This window comes from Patiria miniata, unplaced genomic scaffold (genome assembly GCF_015706575.1).
Source record: "Patiria miniata isolate m_02_andy unplaced genomic scaffold, ASM1570657v1 HiC_scaffold_14, whole genome shotgun sequence".
Taxonomy (NCBI): domain Eukaryota; kingdom Metazoa; phylum Echinodermata; class Asteroidea; order Valvatida; family Asterinidae; genus Patiria; species Patiria miniata.
In genome coordinates this window covers 1,780,628-1,806,111 of record NW_024037052.1, presented here as the reverse complement: position 1 = coordinate 1,806,111, position 25,484 = coordinate 1,780,628, and the positions used below count along the sequence as shown (strand labels likewise).

Genomic DNA, 25,484 nt, shown 5'->3' with positions numbered 1-25,484 from the left:
CTCCCTTCGCAACCACAAGGCTGTGTGTACAAACGCGGGTGCAGATTATTCAAGTCGGTATTGGAATCGACGTACGCGTATATTGGGGCCGAGGATGAATCCCGTGTGTTATTATACCGCGCGCTACACGTAACCCCGGAACGGTATGCGGTAGTCAACCCCGGTGGTTTCGCTCGTACCCCCACCCTGCAAACAGGGCGCTGGGAAGGGCTGATGAGCTTCACAGAATCTTGTGAAGGGAGTGGGGATGGCATTCTGGGTAATTTATCATGACCTATGCATAAAGCATGTAGCTGCAGCTGTTTAAGACCGTATAGTTACCCAATGCGCGCAAGTGCTATCCGAAAACCTCATAGAAATTAACACATTCCATACCGGATGTGATTTCTTTTTCATTGCAGACCATGCACGTGGACAAAATTTGAGCAGTCGCATGATATGCAAGTTGACCCTTCGTGAATTCAAAACGGAGCCGAGCGAGTGACGGGAATTGAAAATGTACATTACATTTGAAGATCTTTCTATACATTATTACGCTTTTCAACCCTAAAAGAATGTGATGACCCAGTCTTAACGGCCGTTTAAAACCTTGCAGGGTCGTGGCCGCGAAGACTTGCATGTCACAGGTAAGGCAAAATCTATCCAATCAGAGCGTAAATTAATCAGCCCTTCCCAGCGTCCTGTTTGAAGGGCGGGGGGGGGGGGGCTATACGCGCGGCCATCTTTATTTTTGCCCATTCAAATCAACGTAACCTAAGCGAGGCTGGAAGGAATCATTAAGAGCCTTTTGCACAAACAAACCCCGTATCATTCAGTACTGTTATTGGATACAGAGAACATGACCCAAACTGAGCAGACTTCGATCTCACATTGGCAAGTCAAACAAGATAACATCTCATCTGATGACCTTGTGGATTTGTTCAGTCTTTTTTGAGGAGGGTAACCCACATAAGCAGCAATAGAACTGGGATACTGATCCACACTTTGTAACGGGTGGGTAATGAGTTGAACCTTGGCCGGTAACCGGAGTTCCAGTAAGCGAGTGAATGTTACCACCTGCCCGACTTTTATCTTTTAGTTTGCCTATTTTTTTTTATTCTCCTCTCGAAACTCCCACCGTGAGGTATTAGCCTGTGAGTCATGGAACGTTACGAAACGCCTGATCTACGAGTAACTCTTTATGAAAATGGAACCTCGATTCGAGACATTGCTAACGAGAAGGTTAAAGACGAAGACCAAGATGAACCAAAAAGAGAGGTAAGAAATGAGAGCAGAATACAGTGGCGTAGCAAGGTCAGTTGGAAAGGGCACTTGCACCTCCGTGCTGAAATGTAGACACATTTTTATTCTACAAACATAACAACACACACAAACTCCAAAGCGAGCAGTGACTGGGAAGTGTTGAAAACAAAAGAGTTAAAAGTCCAAAATCCGGCAGCTAGGCAGCTAGCCAGTATAGAGGGTCAGGGATTGGTTTTTAGACTTTATTTGAGTGGTAGAAGGTTGATTGCGAGCAAGTTGAACGTGACCACAGCTTTGCAACCAGCTACCCGGTGGTTACACGAGTTGCGGGGTATTCTGAAACGACGTTTTGAGCTCACGCACACTCACACACACGCACGGCGGAAGCTCACTCACACGACGTTTAAGCTCACGCACACGATGTTTCATACTCACGACGTTTGCCTGTCCCTTTTAATAATTCCCATAATTCTGAGTTCAGGCAAATACAATTTTTTTTAACCAGAATTAATTTCTTGGGCTGAAATTTGGACTTAATATTACTTACATAAAATACTTCAATTTGCGACACATCAACACACCTTGGAAATTCCCAGGTTTTTCTTTAGTAAAATCCATATAAACATTTCATGATAACCTTGTGGAGACGTATTCACCTATAGAAATTGCTCTGTGGAGACTTACACAGTCTTTTGTTTCCTATTGTGCACATGTCTCCAGAGGGTACCGTGTAACAGATCACGACGTTTGAAACTCACACACAGGACGGAAGCTCACGCACACGACGTTTCAAACTCACGCACACGACATTTGTCTGTCCTTTTTAGAACACCATAATAATTATTCTGAGTTTAGGCCAATAAAATAAATAGGCCCGAAATTGCCTACGCCGGAAATCAAGATTTGCATGCCCTCCAATTCTCCGTTATTATTAGAGTATTTTGAGGGCCATGACTCTTGAGGGTTTGTACAACAGAAGGCTGGAAGCCAGAGGACTGCGAGCTTTTATTTCTGTTAAATTCGGATGAAATTAGCCTCCAACATTGGTCTATTTTGCAAAAATGGTTCGAGCGTAGGCGTCATTTTAGGGTTGATCATCTTTGGATGGAGTTGTCGCCCAAAAGTAATATTTGTTCAACCCTAAAAAACGAACAGAAAATGAAAGATGATGAAATAAGCTTAAATTTGATGTATATTTCAAACACCTTGGAGAGTTGTAAGTATTCCTAAGTGCGCATAACTATCATTGAGGTCTATAGAAGTTTATTTACTGGTCTGTTTATTTACTGGTCTTTTAATTTAAAATAAAATGACGTACCGGTAACGATTTAATAAAATCGACTCCGATTGGTCGCGGAAATCAGAAAAGCAGATTGAACGTTTTGTTGAAGTGCACTTTTCTACTTTTTCTGGGTTTTTTTTGGCTACCAGAAAAGCAGATTGAACATTTTGCTTAAATGCATATTTCTACTTGTCTGCTTTTCTGCTACAAGAAAAGCATGTTTAGCTTTTAGCCCTTCCCTGGCGGTTCAAAATGGAACATCTGCTTTTCTGCTACCAGATTGAACGTTTTGTCACGGTGGTTCAATTTAGTGGCCATCTGCTTTTCTGCTACAGAAACTGAGCAGATTGAACGTTCCCGAACGCAACTATGCCAATGTAGTACCCACCAAAAATGGACAGTTCTAAATATCACAATGTTATCATTGTTCACATATTTTCCATTTGGTTTGAATAGGGAAACTGGGCCAGTTAGCAACTTAGTGAATTTGAAGCTCATCAATACTAAGGTTTGGGAAGACTTCTTGATGATATCTGGAGACAACGTAAATGCGCACAATTTTCGGGTCAAAAAAGTTGCCATTTTGGATCGTTACAATGTCCTCATGATTATTAAGTCACTTATATGTTTAAGAAAATGTTATTTAAGTAAGGTTTTTTATTAGAATCACCAAAATAAGGCTTTTCAAAAAATAAAAAATAAAGAATATACCCTAATATGGGAATTAATATAGGCCTATTACACTGCAGAGATTAACAATTTATGCAAATTAGGTATATTTAGGGTCAAAATTAAGGGTGGCATCCACCTACATTGTCTTCTCCACCCTTTGACTGATTGATCTGACATGGTTGCCTGCTATTACCACAAAATGCCGTCCAAAATGTAATATTCCACTTTGGCTGGTCCACTATAAGCCACGAAAAGACTAGAGTTTGTTTAGCGACAGATGCAGAAACCCCTTCTAGGCCTTATCGGTAGTTGGCACCGATTTTACTACAGTATAAGACATTCTATTTGAAACGTCTTGGTTTTTTTTAAGGACGTAGATGATCCATTCTACCTCTACGACCTCGGCGATGTAGTGACCAAAGACAAGTTGTGGGCGAAGTTATTGCCAAACGTCGAAGTATTCTTTGGTAAGTGGACTTTAAATACGCACCCACGTGCTTCATATGCTACACGGTCGCTCTTCTGCCTCCCTCGTTTGTTGCTCGAAATATTTACAAAATTGCTCGAAATATATATAAGGGTGTATGAAACTAATTTGTTGATGTTTTAGCTTAGCTGTACTAGACATCTCGTAACTGAGTTCCGTTACTTTATTTCATTGTCATGTTTTCACTGTGAGCAAGGCTTTCTCATTAAATTGGTAAGTATACATTTGGAGGATAATTACCAAAGTTCCTACGTGCCTTTAATTCCAGTCCTGTTTTTTTGTTCCTTTAATTGCTGTTGTATGCATTTTTTCCAGCCGTGAAAAGCAACCCGGATCCAGTGATCATTCGTCTCTTGATTGGACTTGGTAAATCGTTTGATTGTGCTAGCAAGGTACGCATCTTAGATTTTTTTTTGTGTCAAAAGTAATTATCTGAACTTCGAGCGTACAGATATATATCAGGGGTTGAAAATAACGTGTTGACAACAACCCTGATAGTATAAAGATACACACAAGTACTTAGAAAGTTCGTGATTTCCATCAGATTTATTTTAATGGTTGGCCATGATATTCGAAATGTTCAAGAATGATAAGTAGAAATGTTCCAAAAGATCTAATTTCATCAAACGGGCACTCAAAATCACTGATCATCTCTTCACCACATCTAAAATGTAAAACTTACAATCGTCAAAGACCAAACGGTCAAAACCGCTTAATTCGAATCTGCAGAATACAATGTTGCCCAAGAATATGATTGAGCTTCGAATTCAAGTTCATCTGCCCAAGTAACAACATCAGTTTATCGGGATTTACTCGCTTTTAACGATGGGTATACTTATAGAGGTTTTCAAGCCGAGAGGATTTATCGCCTTGCGTTTGAGTTTGCAAGTGGTATTAGTCATTATGCGTAACGGCCATCTTACAGGGCATCTGTTGTTAGTTATTTTCATTCAGTAACTTTGAATGCACAAACAGTTCTCTCATGCATATCCCAGCAAGACAAAGGCATTGCCCTCTAAGATGGCTGCTATGTATAATGTCTATTTGTTGTAAAGTTTACTAATCTCATTACTATAGGTTAACCGGTTGGGCCTATACTATCCAGTAATGTATTTTGTTTTAACCGTTCCTTGAAGAAAGAGATCAAAATGGTTCTAGATCTAGGAGCAAGCGCTGATCGCATTATCTTCGCTCATCCCTACAAACAAGAATCACATCTTCGTTTTGCGAAAGAGAAAGGAGTACGACTCATGACATTTGACACGGCGGAAGAACTGCAGAAAGTCAAACGGGTTCACCCTAAAGCGCAGTAAGTTTTGACTAAGGATTGTAACCCATAAATGACATTTGGATTCATCATAATTGCAAAGTATTCACAAAACATCGTATGGAATAGAATTAACTACGCTTTACATAGGCCTACCAACGTACAGAGTGAGTCATAAAAAGCCCAAAAATTATATTTCATATCTAAAAAATATGTAGCACTAAAACAAAATAATGACTGGAAAGCCAATTTCATTAGCTACTTTAAAATAACAAAATTACTGAAATTGTTCAATACGTTCTAAGAATATCACCATTTAAACCCAATGACTCGAAAATCTCTTTCGTCCATAAATGCGATGTCAAGAATCGTCGTCACAGTGTCTTCAAACATCACCAGCGATAAAACCTCCTTTTAAAAAGCAAAAATATTTAGCCAAACCCTTTTGAAGGCCCGTCTTTTAAAAAAAAAGGTGGATTTTATAAATCATATGGTTTGCCTAAGCAGGGTTGTTAATCAAGATATTGTGTACTACAGTTATTGACAGTTGTTGAAACAAGTATTCTGTGTCATTATTGTCGTTGTTTGAAACAGTAAGAATGCACAATAAATTGCTTTTTTCTCTTTTTTTTTGCTGGACGAAAGAGGTTTTAGGGTCATTGCGTTTAACTCTTGATATTCTTTGAACGGATTGAGCAATTTCAGTATTTTTTTCATCTAAAAGTAGTGTATGAAATTGGCTTTCCAGTCATTATTATTTTTGGGAAAATATGAAATATAATTTTGGGGGTGTGGGTTCCGCTTTTTTGACTCACCCTGTATTATAATTATTGTGTTCATTTATTTACGCGAAGCGAATAAAAGTTGATTCAGACAAATGCACCAAAGCCCTTTCAAGGGTCGGCTGTGAGGTAAAAACAAAACCCTGGTTATGCTGATGTTTTTTGGATGCCTTTTCCCGATACTTTTTATTCTCTTTGTACATAGGCTCGTACTTCGTATACGTTATGACGACAGCACGGCTACATTTAATTATGGATCAAAATTTGGTTGTCGCGGGGAAGAAGTACGCCCCCTCCTGGAGATTGCCAAGAAACTAGGACTAGATGTCGTTGGTATCAGGTGAAACTATTTTACATGTAAATTATCAGAAATTTGCTGAATATTTCAGAAGGAGGCAACAAGAAAGAAAAAAGGCCAGCATGTCCTCTATCCAATGATATTAATTTCAATACGTTATTGTCATGGATGGATGAGAAAACTATGAAAGAGGTCAAAATCAGCATTGTGACAAGTTAGTGCACATTGGAAAAGTGATGATATAGGGACAATGATTAGGTACCTCATGGAAGGAATGAAAATGAAAGAATCTTTCTGATCACTAATAATACACGTAATCACTGGTAATACACAGCTCACATCGTCGTCTCTGACCGCACGTTTTACCATTCCTTGGTCTTGACTCTGATTCACCTTACCCACTATCCCGGTACTTAACTCCTGAAAAAGGCACAAGGGGAGAGATCTGGTGATCTTGGGACCATTTAACTCGGTGGGAAAAAATCACTCTGTCACCATAAGCCGTATACAGTTTCCATAAAGAAAACACTAACCAGTTAACCAAAGATATTTCACGTTTAATTTTATACTGAGAAAGCAAAAGAGAGCAAAAAAACAATCAAAATACAACCAGAGTACAACTTGGTCCGTGGGTTAATTGCCGGTTCCGAAAATCGCCAATTCTCGATGAATTTGTACACCGTCCTGTTTACTTATTAAAAGCAGTTACATGCTATCCCAGTATTTTCCCAAACATCAGTGGGCTTAAGCGGGCCACATTAAAGAAAAAGTTCCGATTAGGAATTTAGTTGGACGCGAAGCAATGTTTTTTTCAGGTACATGTACCGGTATAAATTGTTAAAGTTATTCCGAGTTAAACCTATCGCACTTCTTTTTCAACAGGGCATGATTTAGGCATGCCATAGCCTGGCCAAGCTATATGCGATTTGGTATATAACAAGAAATAATTTACGATTTAATAATAATTTATTAATAATAGAAATAATTTATTTCAGTCGGCATGTATAGCCTTAGTCGGCATATGAAACACCAAATGAATATACCACTTAGCACAAGTTGGTTTTTTTCATGGGTGCCGCTAAAGACGTGTCTTGGGGTGTCACACCCCCACCCCTTTGTCGTTTCTGTTGGCAAAAGCAACATGTGTCCTTTCGGCAAATGTGCTGCAAAGAAGAGCGCTACCTTTTGTCCCTGTTTATGATCATCTTGAAAAATGCTTGATTTTTCATAGTGAAGCTACCACTTGGAAAAGTCTATCATCTTTTGTTTATTTATTAATTAATTATTTTATTTATTTATTTCAAAATCGTTATACAGAATACAAAAATATCAGATCAAAGGCTGTTTCACATTATGGTCCTGTGATAGGAAATTAAAACACTAAAAATAGTGAGAGAAAAAACAGCAATTTAAATGATAAAATAGAAAAATGAACAATTAAGTAATTGTAATTATGTTCTTTACTTTTCGTTGAAATTGGAAAAATAGGCCTGGCTGCGTGCATATTTGAAAACTGTAACACTGGCGTAAGCAATGTCTGTCAATCTTTTAAAGCCTCATAAATATTAATAAGGTTCCTATCCATTATGGTGTGCATTAAAATTTTGCATAAAAGCCTCCTTCACGAGTTATTAATTGATAAATATCACCCTTTTTGCCGGCTTCCCTTGGTCGATACTGAGACCCACGCCAAGTCACGCCAGGTGACGCTAATGAATATGCTGATATAGGCTACCCGTCGTTATTGTGCTGTGCCAGGCCGAAATCGGTCAACTGTAGCGCCTACGGCGCTATGAAAACCATGCAAGTGGGTTGGGTTGGAAAAGATTTTCGTCGAGATTTTCCTTATAGCTAGTTCGAGCTGTAACACAAGCGTTGGCAACAACAGATTAAGCTGAAATTCGTAATATACTTAGATGATATAAGTGTTCAACTACTCGTGAAATAACAACTTTCGTAAATTCATAGAAATTGATATAAATATATAGGTTTGGGGACGTTTTCGAACGATTTCTTCCAGACTTGAAGGTCTGCTTTTCCAGTAACCAGTTTTTGAGATTTCGGCATCGATGACGACGATTTTTTTCACTGACATGAAATAACATTTCAATCATACTGAGCATATTTTCTGAGTAACACAACGTTCAAAAGACCATGTTTTGGGGGGTTCACGAATTTCACTGCTCTGTTACAGCGTCTAAGTACGTAATCGGATGGACTATAAACGCATCAATTAAAATGGTTATAAGACACTTACACATGCATTCGGTGCACATTATCAGTATTAAAAGCAATATATAGGCCGATAAACATGTCTAGGCCCAATGATTTTTTTTTTTAAATTGAGTCAGGTCTACCTTCACAGAAGAAGGCCTTTTCAATTGTTTTCTCACCACTTTGTTCTTATCAATATTCATGTTTTTTTCCTGCTACAGTTTCCATGTAGGCAGTGAGTCTTCCAACCCTCAGATTTTCAGCGATGCAATTCGTTTCACTCGGCCGTTGTTTGATATTGGCACATCTCTCGGATTTAACATGAAGCTGCTAGACCTGGGTGGTGGGTTTCCCGGAAGATTGTACCCAAAGGCAACCTTCGATAAGGTAAGGGATGAAATGTATGCTTTCAGAAATGTGACATTCGAATTATCAAGTTTTCCTGCAAAAGAGAGGCACGTTTAATTTTCCTTACTCAAAGTTTCCTACACAAAAGGTTTCCTTTGGGCAAAATATATGAGTTGCGAACGTTTCGATGAAGTTGTCTCCTTACATGCACAGTTATACAAGTTTCACGATACGGTTCCATTGTAGAATACTCGTAGACCAAGTTCACTATTAAAAACATGAACTTCTTCAGCATGGCACCTAGTCTATGTAATAGACCATGGCTAAAGCAACCGTCGAGGCAACCGCATACTGACCAACCTCGTCCCCAGGGTGTCGAGCAGTACGCGCCCACCACTACCTGCTCTCTTACCCTGGTATTGGATCATTTGCATGTGTAAGATTTTTGAACACGTATGCAAATTAGAAGTAGTCTGGTGCCTGCCTGTGCGTTACATTTGCGTTTGTTTTTGTATGCGGTGTCTGGGGTAAAACAAAATCAATTCGTCGCAGCGCGAGCATGGCGTGAGTTACGAAAACATGATTTTATTTTAATTAAACTGTTACGATCTTAACGAGACAACATGCAGTATCACATTTCATATTAATATTAACAAACTGGAAAGGAAATTAATATTTTCGAGAAGGCGTGGACGAATGATCGCGAAAACACGTACTGCACGTTGTGAATAACAACACCAAGTACACGATATAAATCCATTTCTAGCCAATTGCGGTATCGAATCAGGATGCAGGAAGGAAGTTTCCTATCCAGGGTTTACTATTGGAAACAACATTGGAAATAAAGTAAGCACTGGGGACGAGGTTGCATACTGACCGCTAGATTTTGCCTAATCAGCGGGCGCTTTCTGTATTGGGTCTACAGTCATTCACCCGGCTGCTGTTATATTATAAATCACTGCATTCCGACCAATCACATGTTTAGTCCTGATTTGGGAATGAAATGACGGCACGATTTAGTAAAGTCGACTCCGCTTGGCTGAAGCACGAGATCGCTTAAATCTGCATGCTTTGACATATCAGACGTTATACAGGAGACTTGGCTCTGTGGATAACGGGTGATAGTCAGAATACATGGCACCCCGGTTCATTGGTAAAAAGGTTTAAAAATTGTGGGTTTTTTTAAAACACTCAAAAAAGTCAAGAGACGGGCAGCGAGGTTCATCACAGGAAACTACAGGAAAAAGGAAAGTGTCGCATGCATGATAACCAACTCAGATGGTCATCCATCGAGGAAGTGAGACAACCCATCAACACAGATGACTACTGCAAACCAAAGCCGGGAAATTATAGGGAAATTTGAGATGATTGGAGTGAGACGACGGACCCTAGAACGTTCACCATACGTTTTCAGTACAGATTTGAGAAACTAGTCATTGTTTGATACTGGTTTTTATTAGTATTGGTATAAAAGATTCATTCATGCATGCGCACATTTCCTTTCAAGGGAATTTTTTTCTGTGTGTGTAAGTCCCCCTTTGTAGGAAAATTTCACCCGTAACTTTTAAGGTTGGAATATATCATGTAGTATTGAAGTACCGTGGCCTCGTGGTCTGGAGCATTGAATTCGTGGTCTGCGGGCAATTCTGCAGGTTGTGGGTTCGAGTTCAGCCTGGGGTCATGGTGCGTGTGCCCTTGGGCAAGGCACTTTGTCACCCATTGCTTCTCTCTACCCAGGAGTAAATGGGAACATGACTGTGAGGGCAGAGATGGTTATTGTGATCGATTCTAGCTTCCTTGCGCCTAACAGGCTGCATCCAGCTGTATACTCCCCATGGAGCTGGGATGGTATTTGGAATGTTTAATTGGCCCAATGATCAGGGGTAATAATAATGTAGAGCGCTCTAATCATAGTTAAAAGCGTTATATATAAAAACCCGTCATTTTTGTTATTATTAAGTAACTTGATTTCGTTGTTGTGTTGCCAGTTTGCAGACGTCATCACCCGGGCACTAGACGAACATTTCCCCGCCAGCAGTGGCGTGCGAATTATTGCCGAACCGGGAACATTTCACACTCGTTCAGCAGGATACCTAGTGGCGAATGTCATTGCCAAACGTGTGAACAAAGTTGACATCAATGAACGGCGTGAAAGAGTATCAGGTAAGCTGGCCTCGAGTCCATTGGTAGACATTGTACTATTTTTGAGAAGCTATCGTTTAGCTGTCGTCTTGTCTATCATTCTGTAAGTTGTTTCCGTGTTAACTTCTGTTATTCTAGTCCTCCATACCCCCAAACGTTAGTTTCCGTACACCACTTTTGCTGTATCGCGTAGAAAGAAAGCACATAGTGATAACGTTACTCAGACGTGAAAACGGTAAGGATACCTGAAACAGCTAAAAACGCCCTTGTATAACAATGCTTTTGAACGCTTGGACAAGAAACACTTGGCATTCTTATATATATATTTTTTGCTATATATTAATTTTTTTAATTTACCTATCACCATATTACATCTGCAAACAAAATATCATTTCATATACATCATTCATCTACGGTTTTGGAAAGCTGGCAGTTCTGGAATAACAAGAAGAAGATTCCTAAATATTTGCTTTGTCTTTATTTCAGATGGCGATGAACCGTTCATTTGGATATACTACTTGAACGTTGGTGTTTTCAATGGATTGATTGGGAATTTGTTCGACCCCGAATATTTCGACCTTCCAGAACCCTTACACGTAATGTATAATCATAACATTAGAAACGGGTTTAATGTGATTTATGCATGTGAATTTCGGCAATAGTTGTTCAAAAACACTTTAGGCGCATGCCCCAAGTTCACGTCCCCTTCCAAATTCACTATGGCTACGAGCAATTTTAAAAGATGTAACACTGACATTTGCAATATCTGTCAATCTGTTCAAGCCTCACGAATACTAGGCGGGCTATTTTTTTGGCAGTATAATATCAGACGCCTGCTGGGAATCCATCCATGACATGTAATTTGAGCTACCCGGCCCTCAAAGTTCACCATTCACCCCAGATTAACCCCTGGTATCCCTCAGGCCCTAAACAGTCAATAAAACCAGACACTAACCTCCTCAATGCCAATTGACAGTTCCATTTTGGTTACAGGGGTGATCGAGGTAATCCCTATGTGAACAATGCATTTGTACACAAGCCTATGTAGATGCGCACAAGCACACTAGGTTTTCCCGCCAACTTCCAACCCCTCCAGTAGGATCACAAGACTGACACCCCCTCTGGTGGATGTACCATGGTCCATACTAGGATCTAGTGATAGATGACCTGGACATGGCTACCACGTGGCTGGGACAATAAAAGAATTTTAAAAAATGTGGAAGCGATTTTATTCACACCGACTCCAACTAAGGTTTTTAATAAGGGTCCTATCCATTATGGTGTGCATTAAAAAAAATTGAGAAAAGCCTCCTTCACGAGTTATTAATTGATAAATATCACCCTTTTTGCCGGCTTTCATTGGTCGATACCGAGACCCACACCAAAACAGGCTGAGTGACGCTAATAAATTTCGCTCGTACCCCCGCCCTGCAAACAGGACGCTGGGATACGCTGGTGAGCTTTACAGAATCTTGTGAAGGAAGTGGCCTATGACCCTTGTATAAAGCATCTGGCTGCAGATGTTCAAGACCGCAGTTAGACAATGTGCGCAAATGCTATCCGAAAACTTCCCATAGAAATGCACACGTTTCATACCGGATGTGATTTCTGTTTCATTGCGGGCCATGTGGACAAAATGTGGATTTTGTGGACATTATGTGGACATTATGTGGACATTATGTGGACAAAATGTGGACATTATGTGGATTGCATAATGCAATCCGACCGTTCGTGATTCGAAACGGAGCCTGAGCAAGTGACGGGAATTGTAAATGTACATCAAAGATAAACTTTACAGGATTTCCTACAAATTACGCTTTTCAACGAAAAAAAAAAATCTCTAAACTTGAATAAAAGAGTAATGAAAGTTCGTCTTAATGGCCGTCCAGTTCAAACCTTGCAGAGTCATGACCGTGATGACGCGCAGATTACAGGTCACGTAAATTCCAACTAATCAGAGCTTGAATTCATCAGAGTATTCCAGCGTCCGTTTTCAGGGCGGGGGGTACGAGCGAACTAATGAATATGCTAATCTACAATACGTTATTGTGTGGCTTGGCCGAAATCGGTCAATGAACAATGCATGTGGGTTGGGTCGGCAGAAATCATCGTCGAAATTTGCCATGGAGATGGTTCAAAGTGTAACACTAGCGTTTGCAACAACAGATTTAGCTGAAATTCGGTGTATAAAAGTTGATATAATAATTACTCTTTTCGCCACAATAGGGTGACTTTCCCATAGACTTGTGCACAAACCTAAACTGTCACCTAACCCAAGTTTACCTTACCTTCCACGAAATTTAGTATTTATACTAATTGGACCATGAGGAATCGATCTAGATGGTTAGCGACAGCAAAATTCCGTGTCCTAAGGGTCGTTTTCATAAAAGGGCCACAGTCATTTTGTCGCCTCAATAAGGTGTATCGCCCTATTGTGGACGGAGTTCGCAAAACCTGTCGCCCTATGACAGTAATAGTAGTAGTAAGTGTTCAACTACTCCTGAAATAATTATTTTGATATAAATAGAGAGAAGTTTACAAACGATTTCTTCCAGACTTGGAGGTCAGCTATACCAGTAACTACTATTGACGTTTCGGCATCGATGACGGCGATTTTTTGACATGAAGTTTAGAATTTCTTCTTCCGTTATAATTTAACATTTCAATTATACTGTGCATATTTTCTGAGAAACACAACTTTCAAAAGGCCATCTTTTTTGTGGTGCATGAATTTCACTGCTCTGCTTTAGCGTCTAAGTACGTAATCGGATTAGCTTTGCTTAACAACGGCAGACGCTTTGCCTTAGCAACCACATGACTGCTAGGCACCAGTGTTGCGTAGGCCCTTCTCCGCCCTAGTAACCGGCAACAAATTCAGCGTACAAAGCACTGTACAAATCAAACCAGACCAAACTGGTATAGGTCCTAGCTGTAAAAGCCTGTTGGCACCAACGGCGTCAATCGATTCTCAAAAGTGGGGGGCGGGGGAGCGGGGGGGGGGTACAAACGTGTATCATGATGAGAAGTACTTCGAGGGCGAAGCCTAAACGGCGTGGGGTTAGATGAGCAAAGGTGTTGGCCTTTATTTATTCACATCATAATTATAAGTAATATCGGCCCGAATTATTTTCATTTGCACGACGAAACTGGGCCAATGCTACCAAAACAGGCTCCAAAAGGAATGAAAACTCGCCTTAATTAAAGGAGAAAAATATTTAAGGTTGAAAATGATGTAAAATATTTGCTTTATCAAAATTTAGAAACTTCAAAACCTACAAATTCTGAAAAACACATTTTCAAAACCAGAAACGTAGTTGCCATGATTGGGAGCCACCTTTATTTCTGTCTGGTCTTAAACACTTCCAGCCCAGCCAGTGTTTTATAAAACCGTTTAAGACCCGCCACGTGACGGGCTTTCGACCAATAGGAATGGGTAAAATATCTTAGGTATTTATGAATAGCCTATAATGGGAAGACCACAACTATTATTAATGTTCGTAGGGCCTCCTTGCATCAGTCCCGGCTTCGTTCCGAATTCGTGTTAGTCGCTGCTGCCAGAAATATTCCAAACAGAAAGACTCCAAAATGTTGTTTCGTATTCAGAGGATTTCGTAGCAGAATATGTACCGACAAAGTGATCAATATTCTCTCAAGGCAAGGGACCCAGTGACGTTAAAGCTCGTTCCCGGAACGAAGCCCGTAGTTGAGAAATGGGGGGGGGGGGGGGGGGGGGGGAGAGAGAGAGAGAGAGGGGGAGGGGGGGGGGAGAGAGAGGCAAAAGTCAACAGTAATAACCACAAGTTGGTGCAAGGAGTATTGGTCTCGCCGAAGTTGTTACGACCTCTCCGATTTCATATGACGTTTTCTCCAATGTTACCTAATCAACACACAGGAACCACTTAGAAACCGCGATTTGAAGCCATCTACAATTTTCGGGCCGACTTGTGATTCTAATGACGTCATCATGGCTAACTGTATGTTTCCTGAGATGGACACCGGAGAGTTTGTCTTGTTCCATGGTGAGTATACGTCTTTCTTGGAAAAAAATGGGAATTATGTTCTATAAAAGTGTATAATGTTCACGTTAGGCATATTTGTTCTTGTCTTGTACAGTGAACAATTCGCCAAAGATGGCCATTTTTTCTGATCACTCATTGGATGTATTCTGCATGCATTATGAGAGGGACGCACATAATCTCTGCCATTAACATACATTTTTTATGACAAATAAGTGATGCGCATAGGCGTAAATAATGCTTGCGACACCTTAAAGCTGGTACGAGATTTTTTCAAAATGTTCAAGACCTATAACACATTAAAGACATAGTTCATCATTTGTAATTTGTGCATTTTGTTCGTTTGACGCAACAAGTGTTCAAAATCTAATGAAGGATACTGAACAACTAACCTGATGAAGTTGCAGCTCAGCTTCAGCTGTATATTCCGAGAAAAACAGTATTCTATGATCTTAATTTCAAATCAAAAGTTGCTAAATCATGTTTTGAATTGTTTTGAACTGCAGCTATACGTGATGTCGCGCACTGATCCGACGAATTATAGCAACCGCGCGCGCCTGTACTTGCGTCGTGCCAGTGCTTGCGCGCACTGCGCCGAATAACAAAACTAACTACTATAGTTTAAATTTGCCTACCGTGCTTCTTAAGACGCACCGTTGGAAATGCCTTCTTTCGTTGATTTCTTCAAAATGAGAGCTTGCCAGAAAGAATAATTCCACAGGGAGTTTGGTCCCCTTACTATCTTTCAACGTTTTTCAACAATAATTACGCCAGTTACTTTTTTGGATAGCTGCAAATGATGGACTCCGGCTTTAATGTGCTTGTTTGCGTCAGTTTTAAATGGCGCGCTCCATTTCAGAAAGTTTTGAGCGAATATTCATATCTATAGTGACGTATAAGCTCATCTATGTTGATTTTGGAATCACGCGAAAAATATTCGCGTGTTCCGATCGCGGCCGGTTCACCCACAACTACATATAAATCTTTTGCCAATGGGGCACACCTTAAAGGGGCTCACTAAACGCTCGAAGTTACTTTCAATACGCAAAATCATGTGATTATGAAACTCGAGCATGGGCGTGACCAGGTTTTTTTCTTGAGGGGGGGGCAAACCCTCACCAGAGCGAAGTGACCGGCCGTGGAAAAATCGAGAGTGTACAGATTCTGACTCTTCGACGCTTTGTAAGAAAAACGTCCATCATGTCCATATTGTAAAATTTACATTAAATTAACAATAATATGCTTTGCCCTTCGTTTTTTTTTCCCCTCTTTCTCCTTTCCCCTCCTTTTTCTCTTTCTGTACTTTTTGCTTTTCTAGCCCCGCCCCCTTACTGCAACTTTGAACTCAAGGCATTCTTTACAAGTAATTTGTCAACCCAAGAATGTTTTACACAAACAGTAACTATGATAACCTAGGTATGCAAAAGGAACGCCTATTAACGTAGGTAATCAATCGACTACACCTGTCGGATGGGGCCAAATAAGAAACAGCTAACTTACCAGTATACATAAATTCAAAACAGTAAATTCTGGTTAGTACCGTTTTGAATTTATTTCTAATGCAGCTACATAATATTGGATGATAGATTACTTGTTTTGATCTGAAATATTTTGCCCAATTTTGTGTATTTTTTTTTCTTCTGTCATCAGATATGGGAGGCTATACCGCTACGTGTGCATGCGATTTTAACGGTTTCAGCCTGCCGCCAACGTGGTACATTGCACCCAAAGAGATCCGGTAAACTATACAAATCGATCTTTTCATTCAAGGAAAGTACTTTAGACTAGAATTGATTTGTTACGGAGATGCTGCATACAACCTTTGCATGTCCTATTCCCGGCATTTCTGCAACGCTGAAAATGCAAGGTCAGACGCGGTTCTACGAAAGGGGGGGGGGGGGGCTATATCCCCAAACTTTTGTCTAGCGCCCCCGAAAAAAAATTTCATATAAAAAATGGCAGTAGCAAATGTTAGAAGGTGACGTCACATGTTAATGGTCTCCCCCTAAAAAACATAGTTGTGAAAAGGGTGCATTTTGTACACTATTAGGTAAAATAGTGTGCATGATTGTACGAATTTATCAGCGCTCCCAATGAAAATCTGGCAAGAGCCTACCCCCACCCCAACTTCCCTATTGATTTTCGGAGGCCTAAGTGTCCGGAGGCACGCTTCCCTGCACATATTTCTGGAGCCACCCTGCTAACCCCCCCCCCCCCTAAAATATAGGCTCTAGAACTGCGCCTGTGCAGTGGCGTCACCAGACTTTTCAGTCTGGGGGGGCACGGGGGGGGCACCAGCATTTGATGGGGGGGGGCACTTAGGTGGATACGGATCGCCGTCCTGGGGGAGGGGTCTAAGGGGAGGGGGTGCCCCCTCCCTTTGGAAAATTTTCGCATACGGAGGATGGGCTAGATGCAAAATGGTGCCACATTTGATGCTAAATTCGATCTGAAGATATCTCCAGAAATTGCTATTTTTGAGGTAATGATTTTAACAACGCGCAGAATTTTGCAGAGGATAGGGGGGCACCAGCATTTGATGGGGGCACTCGGGGGGGGCACTAGGTTTTCCAGGGGGGCACGTGCCCCCTGCCCCCCCCCCCCCCCCTTGGCGACGCCACTGCGCCTGTGCAAGGTACATTTTGTTCTTTTCCATTAACAACGGGAACACGAGATGTCGCTGTGATGACTTCTCGCACATAAGCTCTGTTCTCACCAAACAAATCCCGGCGAACGACACTATGCCCTCAGCGGCGTAGCCAAGGGGGAGGGGGGGGGGGGGGACGGGTCCCCCATAAAAAAAAATCGTCCCCCCCCCCAGTCGCCCTTGGAAATTTGTTATATAAGTGACCACCAACGGGTTGAACCGAAATTGGGCGCCCCCAACCCCACACTGTAACATTCATCCCCTTCCCACACACACACACACATACTGTATTTGCCTGTAATCGGGGATCCCCTTTTGTTCCTCTTTTGTTTGTTCACCAACTTTTTAGGAAGACCTCCCATATGTTTTGTACATGAATCCAAATTGGGGACCTCCCGGGAAAAGGGGCCCCTATTGTCCTCTATTGTTCAACGTCCCCTATTGAATGCAGAAACAAACTCACACACACTCACCCATGTTTACGTTATATATACCTATAGTGTGGACATTCTTTTGATTTCGCGTAGTTAAGAAAAACCTGTGAAAAAAAATCATTTTACTACATTGTGAAAACTCTTTCAACCCACTTTTTTTTCTTCTATGACTCCCTTTAGTGTTCTCTTCATTTTGCCACGGTTAAACCTTAACCCCAAAATGCCTCTAAACCTGTTTTCCAGAGAGAGGAAAACATTGTGTGGATGTGGGAAAGTCCACACAACATTTTTTTGTTCTCGTGCTGCTACTTGCTGGTTTATGTGGACATCTTTTGTTCGGAAGTCCACACAGTGAATGTAATGTTTGTACATTGTGTAACAGCAGGCATTGTTATTAAGTCTTTGGTAGCGTTTATTGGTCCACTGATATGTTTGGAAACATGTATAACTACTCTGTTGTTGCGATGTTGACGTTCTTGAGTTTGGCAACCCGTGGTTGGCAACAAAGTGCCATCCACGGGTTGGCAAGAAAAGTCTGTTTAGTGTGGGCGATAGAGAACGCACTTCAGCGTATAACTTAATGGCGCTGAAGTGCCAATCAAAATCGGCGCTCTTAAAGTTGTCCAATGAATGTACAAATTGCTCCTTTCAACGTTTTATCATTCATAATCAAAGCTTTACCGTCTGTGCTTGCGAACAAATTATAACATCAATTTGTATAATTATTTCATTTAAGCGAAAAAAACAAAACTGTTTTTAGTTCTATCGTCCGCAACTTACAAAATGCAATTGAAATTTGTATTACACCTTTGTGTAAACAAGGGTGGATTTTCCTTTGATGTTTCAATCAAAAGTGAATAACGTTTGAATGAGGGAATAACAACTTTAGCATTAATATTATTCGCTCGATATCTTATTTGCAGAGTCGTTCTGGAGAAGAATTTTCCAGCACATTGGACTTTTGGTTTAGGCTTAAGCCAGAAGTCAGTTCCCGAGTGAAAGTCTGACGTTGCAATAGGGTGTGCAACCAATTCCCAGCTTTTCGTCATGATGGATGTTCATGGTCGGGGCAGTATATTGTTGATGTACCCTATATAAACGTGGCGCGGCCCCTATAACGTGGCACACTATGATTTTTTGCCTGTAGCGCCTAGCTATAGAGTAAAAGTTTTAATTCAAATTTCACAGAAAGAGAAATTTCATTAAGTTCTAAACACTCCCGTTGATAACTCACGAGTTTATCTACCTGTTACAAAGTTAGAAGAACAATTTAGTTCGGCGTGATTTTCCGATTTATTTCGAAGTGAAAAGTAAACCCATTGAAATGCCCCCCAAAAATAAGAAAATAATTTTCTGACAAACATTTAGTTGGCTTTGTAAGTAGAGATAAAAAATGATTATCAGAATTTATCAACTTTACAGAAATTCTTAAATGTTAATTTGAAATTTTCCGAGATTTATTCTAGTGCGCCACGTTGGGGAACACTCAGACGATTTTGTGCCCAATTTCCGGACACCACCGGTTTTTTTTTTAAATTTCGGATTAAATTTCATGACACCGAACTTGTTCACAAAGGTGAAACAGCAAGCCTTATTAAGGCTGTTTTCAACGCACTATTTTTGCTATTGGGTTTTACTAGTTTTTTCGGTTAAATTCTTGTTCTGAGTTTTGTTGTATACAATTTTTTTTTCAGTCAATAAATTCTTTTGGATTTTTTTTCGGCAACTTAGAATTAATCTCATGTAGTATCAATTCAATTCCTTGCGACTTTTACTTCCCTTAAAAAACTGAGATAAGTAAAGTTTGGTTAGTTGTTGGTAGACCTTGGCAATGCTACTGTTCAGAGCGATCATGCGAAAGTTGGGCGGCAGCGATGGATCTCCTTTCTTGTATACAGGGTGGTTAAAAAAAAAGACACCCACATTTGACAGCAATTTTCACCTATTTTTGAAAATTATTTTTAACTGTCGATTAGTAGCTATTAAAGTATTAATTGTAATTACCACGTTGTTTTCTGTGTTAAGTAAAGGAGAAGTTCTACCGGATGAATTTATCATGGGAGTTTAGTTAGGCCTATGCCCTTCACTTGTTTTTAGTAGCGTGTCTCCCTGTTTCCAGAAGTCAGACCTCTAGAAATGAGACCCATGTGCCCTGCGTTGATAAGGAACCATATGCGTTGCCCAATCTTGACCTCAGTCAAAACCAGACCAGCGGAGATGAGAGTACAATGTGCATGTGTCCCTTACACTAGACGCCATGCTAATTAATTAGAGTGGTGTGTCGATCCTGTTCGGGTTCTAACACCATCAAGTAATTGATTTTTAGCCAGATTGTACTTTTAAGATAAATCATTTTACACTACTTTTTGGTCTTTTCTGGTGATTTTTTAACATACTGTTTTTGCTATTGGTTTTGGGTTTTTTCGGTTAAAGTCTTGTTCAGTTTTGCTGTAGGTTGTTTCAGTCAATAAAGTCTTTTTGCTTCTGGTTTGGCAACTACGAATGACTTTCATGTCTCTATTCATTCAATTCCTTGTGACTCTTCCCAAAAATCAGGGATTAGTAAAGTTTGGTTAGTTATCCCGATAGAGAGTTTCTTTTGGGCGTGTTCCCCCAGTTTCCAGAACACACAAGCATCACGGAAAAATTGTGGTTGTAAAATTGTGGTTCTCAAGAGAATAAAGTGATCGAGGGCGTATCCAGAACAAAATTTGGGTGGGGGCCAGAAGTAATTTTCGTCTCTCAAAAAGTGGGTCAAAAAATTAGGGCGTGGGGTGCGGGCCCGCTTAAGGGCCCCGAATTTTGTTTTGATTCTAGATGCTCTGTGGTGCGATCTGAGGCAATTTCCAACCACAATTTCTGAACATTTTTTTTGAGGAAATGATGGTGGTGTACGCTGTACCTGCCTTTATTGCGACGTCACTTAAAAACAAAATTTGGGTTCTTTTTTGGGGGGGGGAGGGGGGGGCACGGCCCCCGTTGGCCGCCCCCCCCGGAACCGCCCTTGAAAATGGTATTATAACATCACTTCTCGTGATGTTAAAAATGACATTTTGTAATAGTGAAAGTACCGTGTAATATTTCACAGTAAAAGAGTTAAGAAATGCAAAAGAGTATCACCCGTAATAGAATAAAATATAAACCAATAATATGCAAAAAATAGAAACTGATTCAAAATGAAGCTTTAGCCGCCATGAATGACATACGGTACGTTAAAGTGCTATTTAAATGGAAATGTTTGTAACCTGTGAAATCTCAAACCTTGATTTGACGAGTGGCGTTAAACAGTATATAAGTCCCGTTGTATCCTGAGCATGATGGGACGTATTTCTATTGAAGTGCCCCAGAAGATTACCGCGCGACCAGAAATATATCGGTATCCGTCAAACTGAATAGGGCTTGATATTTATTATTTATTTATTTATTGTTTTATTTAGACAGGGTAGCCTCATCAGTTAAAAACTGCTATTACTGAGGGCCCTGTATAAAATGATGAGAATAAAATGAAATAACAGAAAAATATTATGTAAAATCACTAAGAGCATTAAGTAAAAGTAAAAACTAGAATGAAGAAACAAAAATGCAAATATGCAAAATATAGGGTGTGAATACAAAAATAAGAACAAATTTAAACACAAAGATACACATATAAACACTGACGAAATACAACACAGAAATTAAATTAACATAGCAAAAACAAAAACAAATTTTAACTTTATATTACGAATTGAAATTAAAAAAAAAAGGAAAAACTTGCAAAAAAAATCGTCCAAAAAACAAAAGAACAAACACCCCAACAACCCAACACCCCAACAAACAAACAAACAAACAAACAAACAAAAACAAAACAGATACGTAAAAGATAGGAATGGGAATAAAAATTAAACTTCAATATTAAAATACTGAAATAAACAGTAACTAACGACAGCACAGAAATAAAATTGAGCTAAGCAAACAAAAACCAAAATACAAATAAAAAATATTACTATATGAAGATTACTATATGAAATAAACAAGAAATGAATAATAATAAAAAAAACTTTTTTAAAAGTAACTATAGGTATTCTCGTAAATTAATACCATAAAAAAACTTTAGAAAACTTTAAAAGTAATGAAGTAAAATGAGAAAGCCATGCAAAATTAGTTTAAAAGAGATTTAAAAATATTTTAAGACTTGGCCTTTCGCTGGGCTGTGGTAAGGTTGTTCCATCCCAGGGTCCCTCAATACTGAAATGTGTGCTTGGCGGCATTTGTTTTGGGAACAATGGGCATTGCCTAACGGGATGGTATTGATGACCAAGAGAGTGCCTCATGTCAGTCGCTATTATGTGTTCTAGGATGAGCATTAAGAATTGTTCTGGCAAGACGATTATGCAGTTTTATCAATTGGTCGGAATGACAGTGTGCACAATTGGACCTTTGGAAAGCAAGTCTTTGACTTCAACACCTACACATACAAAACACAGGGCCCCACAATATATACACAATAAAGCACTAAGAAAAACACATGAAATTAAACATGGAAGGAACTCAACTCAGAAACCGCCAACAGCACCCTCAGAGAACATCCAGTCCAGGCCGTCGTCATTACCTGCAAGTACACAGACACACAAGAGAAAGGGAAGAAAGAAAAACTGCAAAGAGAAAAACCGTGTTTGTTAGTCTACATGCAGTCTCAACTTGATTTCAACATCAATTCAAAGACTTTTCCTTCAAAAGGCCATAACGCCATTTTCCGTCACTTTTTGGGAAGAATTTTGCTTGAGAGCCAGCTTTTATGCTGGATGCACTCTCTGGAGTCTTAAAACTCTAGACATTTGGCACCAGTATTCCAAATGGCTATATTGCATTTTGGAAAGCAAGTCTTTGACTTCAACATCTACACATACAAACACCAAGAGGACCTGCCCGTTGCTTTATTTAGTTCCCTTTTGTTTGTGCACCAATTTTTCCTAGACAGCTCCTATTAGGTTTGTTCATGAATTCCCCCGAGGACTAGTGTCCAGCGTCAAGCCCATTGATATCACACACATGGTATTGTCCTATGTCCTCAGTCGTATACGATAACCTGTACATCCTACGCTCTCTTTTTTGTAAGCACTGGCAATAGTCCACCCCCATTGTCAATGATCCCCATTCCTTTGTTTATACCCCAACATTTTAGCAATAGCTCTCATTGGTTTTGTACACGAATTTCAATCGTGTTCTAGCCGTCAATCATGGCCCCTGTGCTTGTGCCTCAATCCTTTCGTCCCTATTCCACGACTACCGGTGTTAATAATCACAACTAAGTACGGCCAAGAGGCACAAACTAAATTAAATTAAAACTTCCATCCAATAGTACGAAGATAATCACCCCCTCTGTAAAGTACTAAAGTCCATCGTGATGATGATGCATATACGCTCAATTGCAAAATAGAGCAACTGCAGGGCCCGATTTCATCAAACAAATACAGAAATACAAGCTAACAGTCCTGTACATGGCTTCCACTCTACTGTTTTACAAAACTTTAAGTTCATAGTTTACAAAATGCTCTAATACCGGAGAATTTGAGGGCATGCAAATCCGGCGTAGGCAATTTGGGCCTATTTACAGTCTGCACCCTGGATGCTGGCACGACCAAAGACTATACGGGCGCTCTCGTATATATAGAGAACACGGTCATAAACAGTGACATGCAGACCAGAATAAGAAAGTTCCAATTGGCCCAAAAGAGCCAAAATAAGGACAAATGCCAGGTGAAATGAGACAAAAATGTGTGGGTCAGTCAGTGTGAACATAATACATGCTGGAAATAGCCAAAAATACGCAGTCTTGCAACTTGTTTTTCGAGAAAAAGTGGTTTAGGCCTACTTTTCTTGGAAATCACCAGCGGTAAAAGTAATTGATCAGATTTTGGATGCGGATGCAAAAAATATTAAACTCATCAATATTGAAAAATATTAAAACACGTGACAAATAACTTGGCAGTTCCATTTCGTCCCCTCTGTATGCGTGGGATTTAGTGAATTATCTGTAGTCGCCACGCATTTGTAAAAATATTAAAACATATAAATACAAACTAAAAAAATAAGCACACAAATTCCAGTTAAATGGGCTTTATATATATTTTCAGGACCCTTGTCTCTCAAGAATGTGTTTCATTGTGAAATCTCTTGATCTTTTGAAGAAAAAAAATGATAACTCGGGGAAATAGAACAAGTGGAAACCCTATATACCAAACGTAAAAAATGTGATTGGAGATCAAACCGATTGATAGGTCGGCTATCTGCATACACGTACACAGCACAGTTGCACAATGCCAGCACAAAAATTGTAGTTTGGATTATTATGCGCCTATCAATTGTTTCCCCCACCCCTCCCCCCCCCCCGGCTGCCCCAGCCAAGACGAGGGGAATGTCACTTTTGAGCCCTCGGGCAAAATTTAAGTGACAATCCCCGACCATGCCCTTGCGGGGGGAGGGGTGGGAGAAACATTTGATAGGCGCATTACAGTTGAGTCTTAGTATGACCCCCTCCCCCCCCCAAAAAAAAAAGTACATGTATTTGGATAAAATCTTCAAACCTCACGCCACTTCGGCGATTGTGTACAAGGTCTAGAGAATCAAAAAAAAATCTGAGTATTTTCTAACAAAATTGGAACTATTTCTCAGTCCCTAATTCGTGTCTTAACTTCATATTTGCAATGAATGACCTTCATTGAGATGATATGTGAAGAAAAAAGTGGCGTCAGATTGCAACATTTTTATCCAAATGACCCCGGCCAGAGCTTAAAACTGCGACGCCGATAGCACACATGGAACACCATGCATAATTTTGGTCAATTTTCGGTGACTGACAGACTGGCCACCAAGTGACACATAGAAGCTCCTACCATAACTTGAAAACTCACTGACCCCAAAAAAATCAAAAATAGGGGAAAATGCGACGACAAGACTTTGTTTCCTAACAGTACAAAAATGCCCAGTGATATCCTCAAAACTGCACACGGTGTAAAACCCACATAAGGGGGGGGGGGGTCTACACGAAGTGTACATTATCATTATCCATCTCCATGGAAAGAATATTGCATCCCGACACCACCTTTGTCATTATAAAGTATATTATCTCAATAAACGTCGGTCATTTCAAAAATGTTGAAAATAAATCTGAAATTGAGAAAATGCTTTGAAAAGCAGCTTTCCATAGACTTTGTGCACACCGAAAAGAAGTGCACATTCGTTCCCAAGCAATGTTCGGACTTTAAATTAAATTACACTTTACCTACAAAAATAATGTCGATTTTTTTTTTTACTGGTTCTTCATCATCTCAATGAAGATCAGCCATTGAAAAAAAATGGTGATAAGACATGAATCTCGGACTGAGAAATATTTTCCAATTTTGTTAGGAAATACTTAGAAAATGTTCTTCACTTTCCATAGATTTTGTACACAGCTGCTGAAATCATGGGCGTCGCGAGGGGGGGGGGGCAAGGGGGCACTTGCCCCCCCCCCCTGGAAAATCCAAAAAAAAAAAAAAAAAGGAAGAAAAAAAAAGAGAAAAAAGAAAGAAAAAAGAGGCGCGAAGACAAAGTGGTGTAAATTTAATGAGTGGGGGGGGGCAAAATGTCCCTGCCCCCCTCTAAAACTGATAAATCGAGAATGTGTTGAGA

The 25,484-nt window shown here is 40.0% G+C and overlaps 2 protein-coding genes and 1 long non-coding RNA gene across 3 annotated transcripts; all 3 read left to right on the top strand.

Annotated features, from left to right (window-relative positions):
• Nucleotides 1-1,116: 1,116 nt before the first annotated feature.
• LOC119722196 (ornithine decarboxylase-like) lies at nucleotides 1,117-6,076 on the top strand. Its single transcript, XM_038192242.1, has 5 exons — nucleotides 1,117-1,257; nucleotides 3,567-3,663; nucleotides 3,999-4,075; nucleotides 4,820-4,992; nucleotides 5,938-6,076. The coding sequence occupies exons 1-5, from the start codon at nucleotides 1,141-1,143 to the stop codon at nucleotides 6,074-6,076; spliced, it is 603 nt and encodes a 200-aa protein (XP_038048170.1). The 5' UTR covers nucleotides 1,117-1,140.
• Nucleotides 6,077-8,479: 2,403 nt separating this feature from the next.
• Nucleotides 8,480-11,276, top strand: LOC119722194 (ornithine decarboxylase 1-like; the record flags this gene model as incomplete). The annotated part of the gene is made up of 3 exons (XM_038192241.1): nucleotides 8,480-8,631; nucleotides 10,581-10,755; nucleotides 11,221-11,276. Coding segments are annotated over exons 1-3 (297 nt in total), but the record flags the coding sequence as incomplete, so codon positions are not given.
• A 13-nt stretch (nucleotides 11,277-11,289) lies between these two features.
• On the top strand, nucleotides 11,290-16,483 carry LOC119721869. The gene is made up of 3 exons (XR_005270327.1): nucleotides 11,290-11,330; nucleotides 14,627-14,753; nucleotides 16,401-16,483. It is a non-coding gene; the product is annotated as an uncharacterized LOC119721869 (long non-coding RNA).
• Nucleotides 16,484-25,484: the final 9,001 nt, after the last annotated feature.

Excerpts from the sequence above, each read along its gene's own strand:
- LOC119722196 (XM_038192242.1), top strand. The coding sequence starts at position 1,141 with ATGGAACGTTACGAAACGCCTGATCTACGAGTAACTCTTTATGAAAAT. Across the intron at positions 4,076-4,819 it reads CGTTTGATTGTGCTAGCAAG|AAAGAGATCAAAATGGTTCT; the intron begins GTACGCATCTTA and ends CGTTCCTTGAAG. Across the intron at positions 4,993-5,937 it reads CGGGTTCACCCTAAAGCGCA|GCTCGTACTTCGTATACGTT; the intron begins GTAAGTTTTGAC and ends CTTTGTACATAG.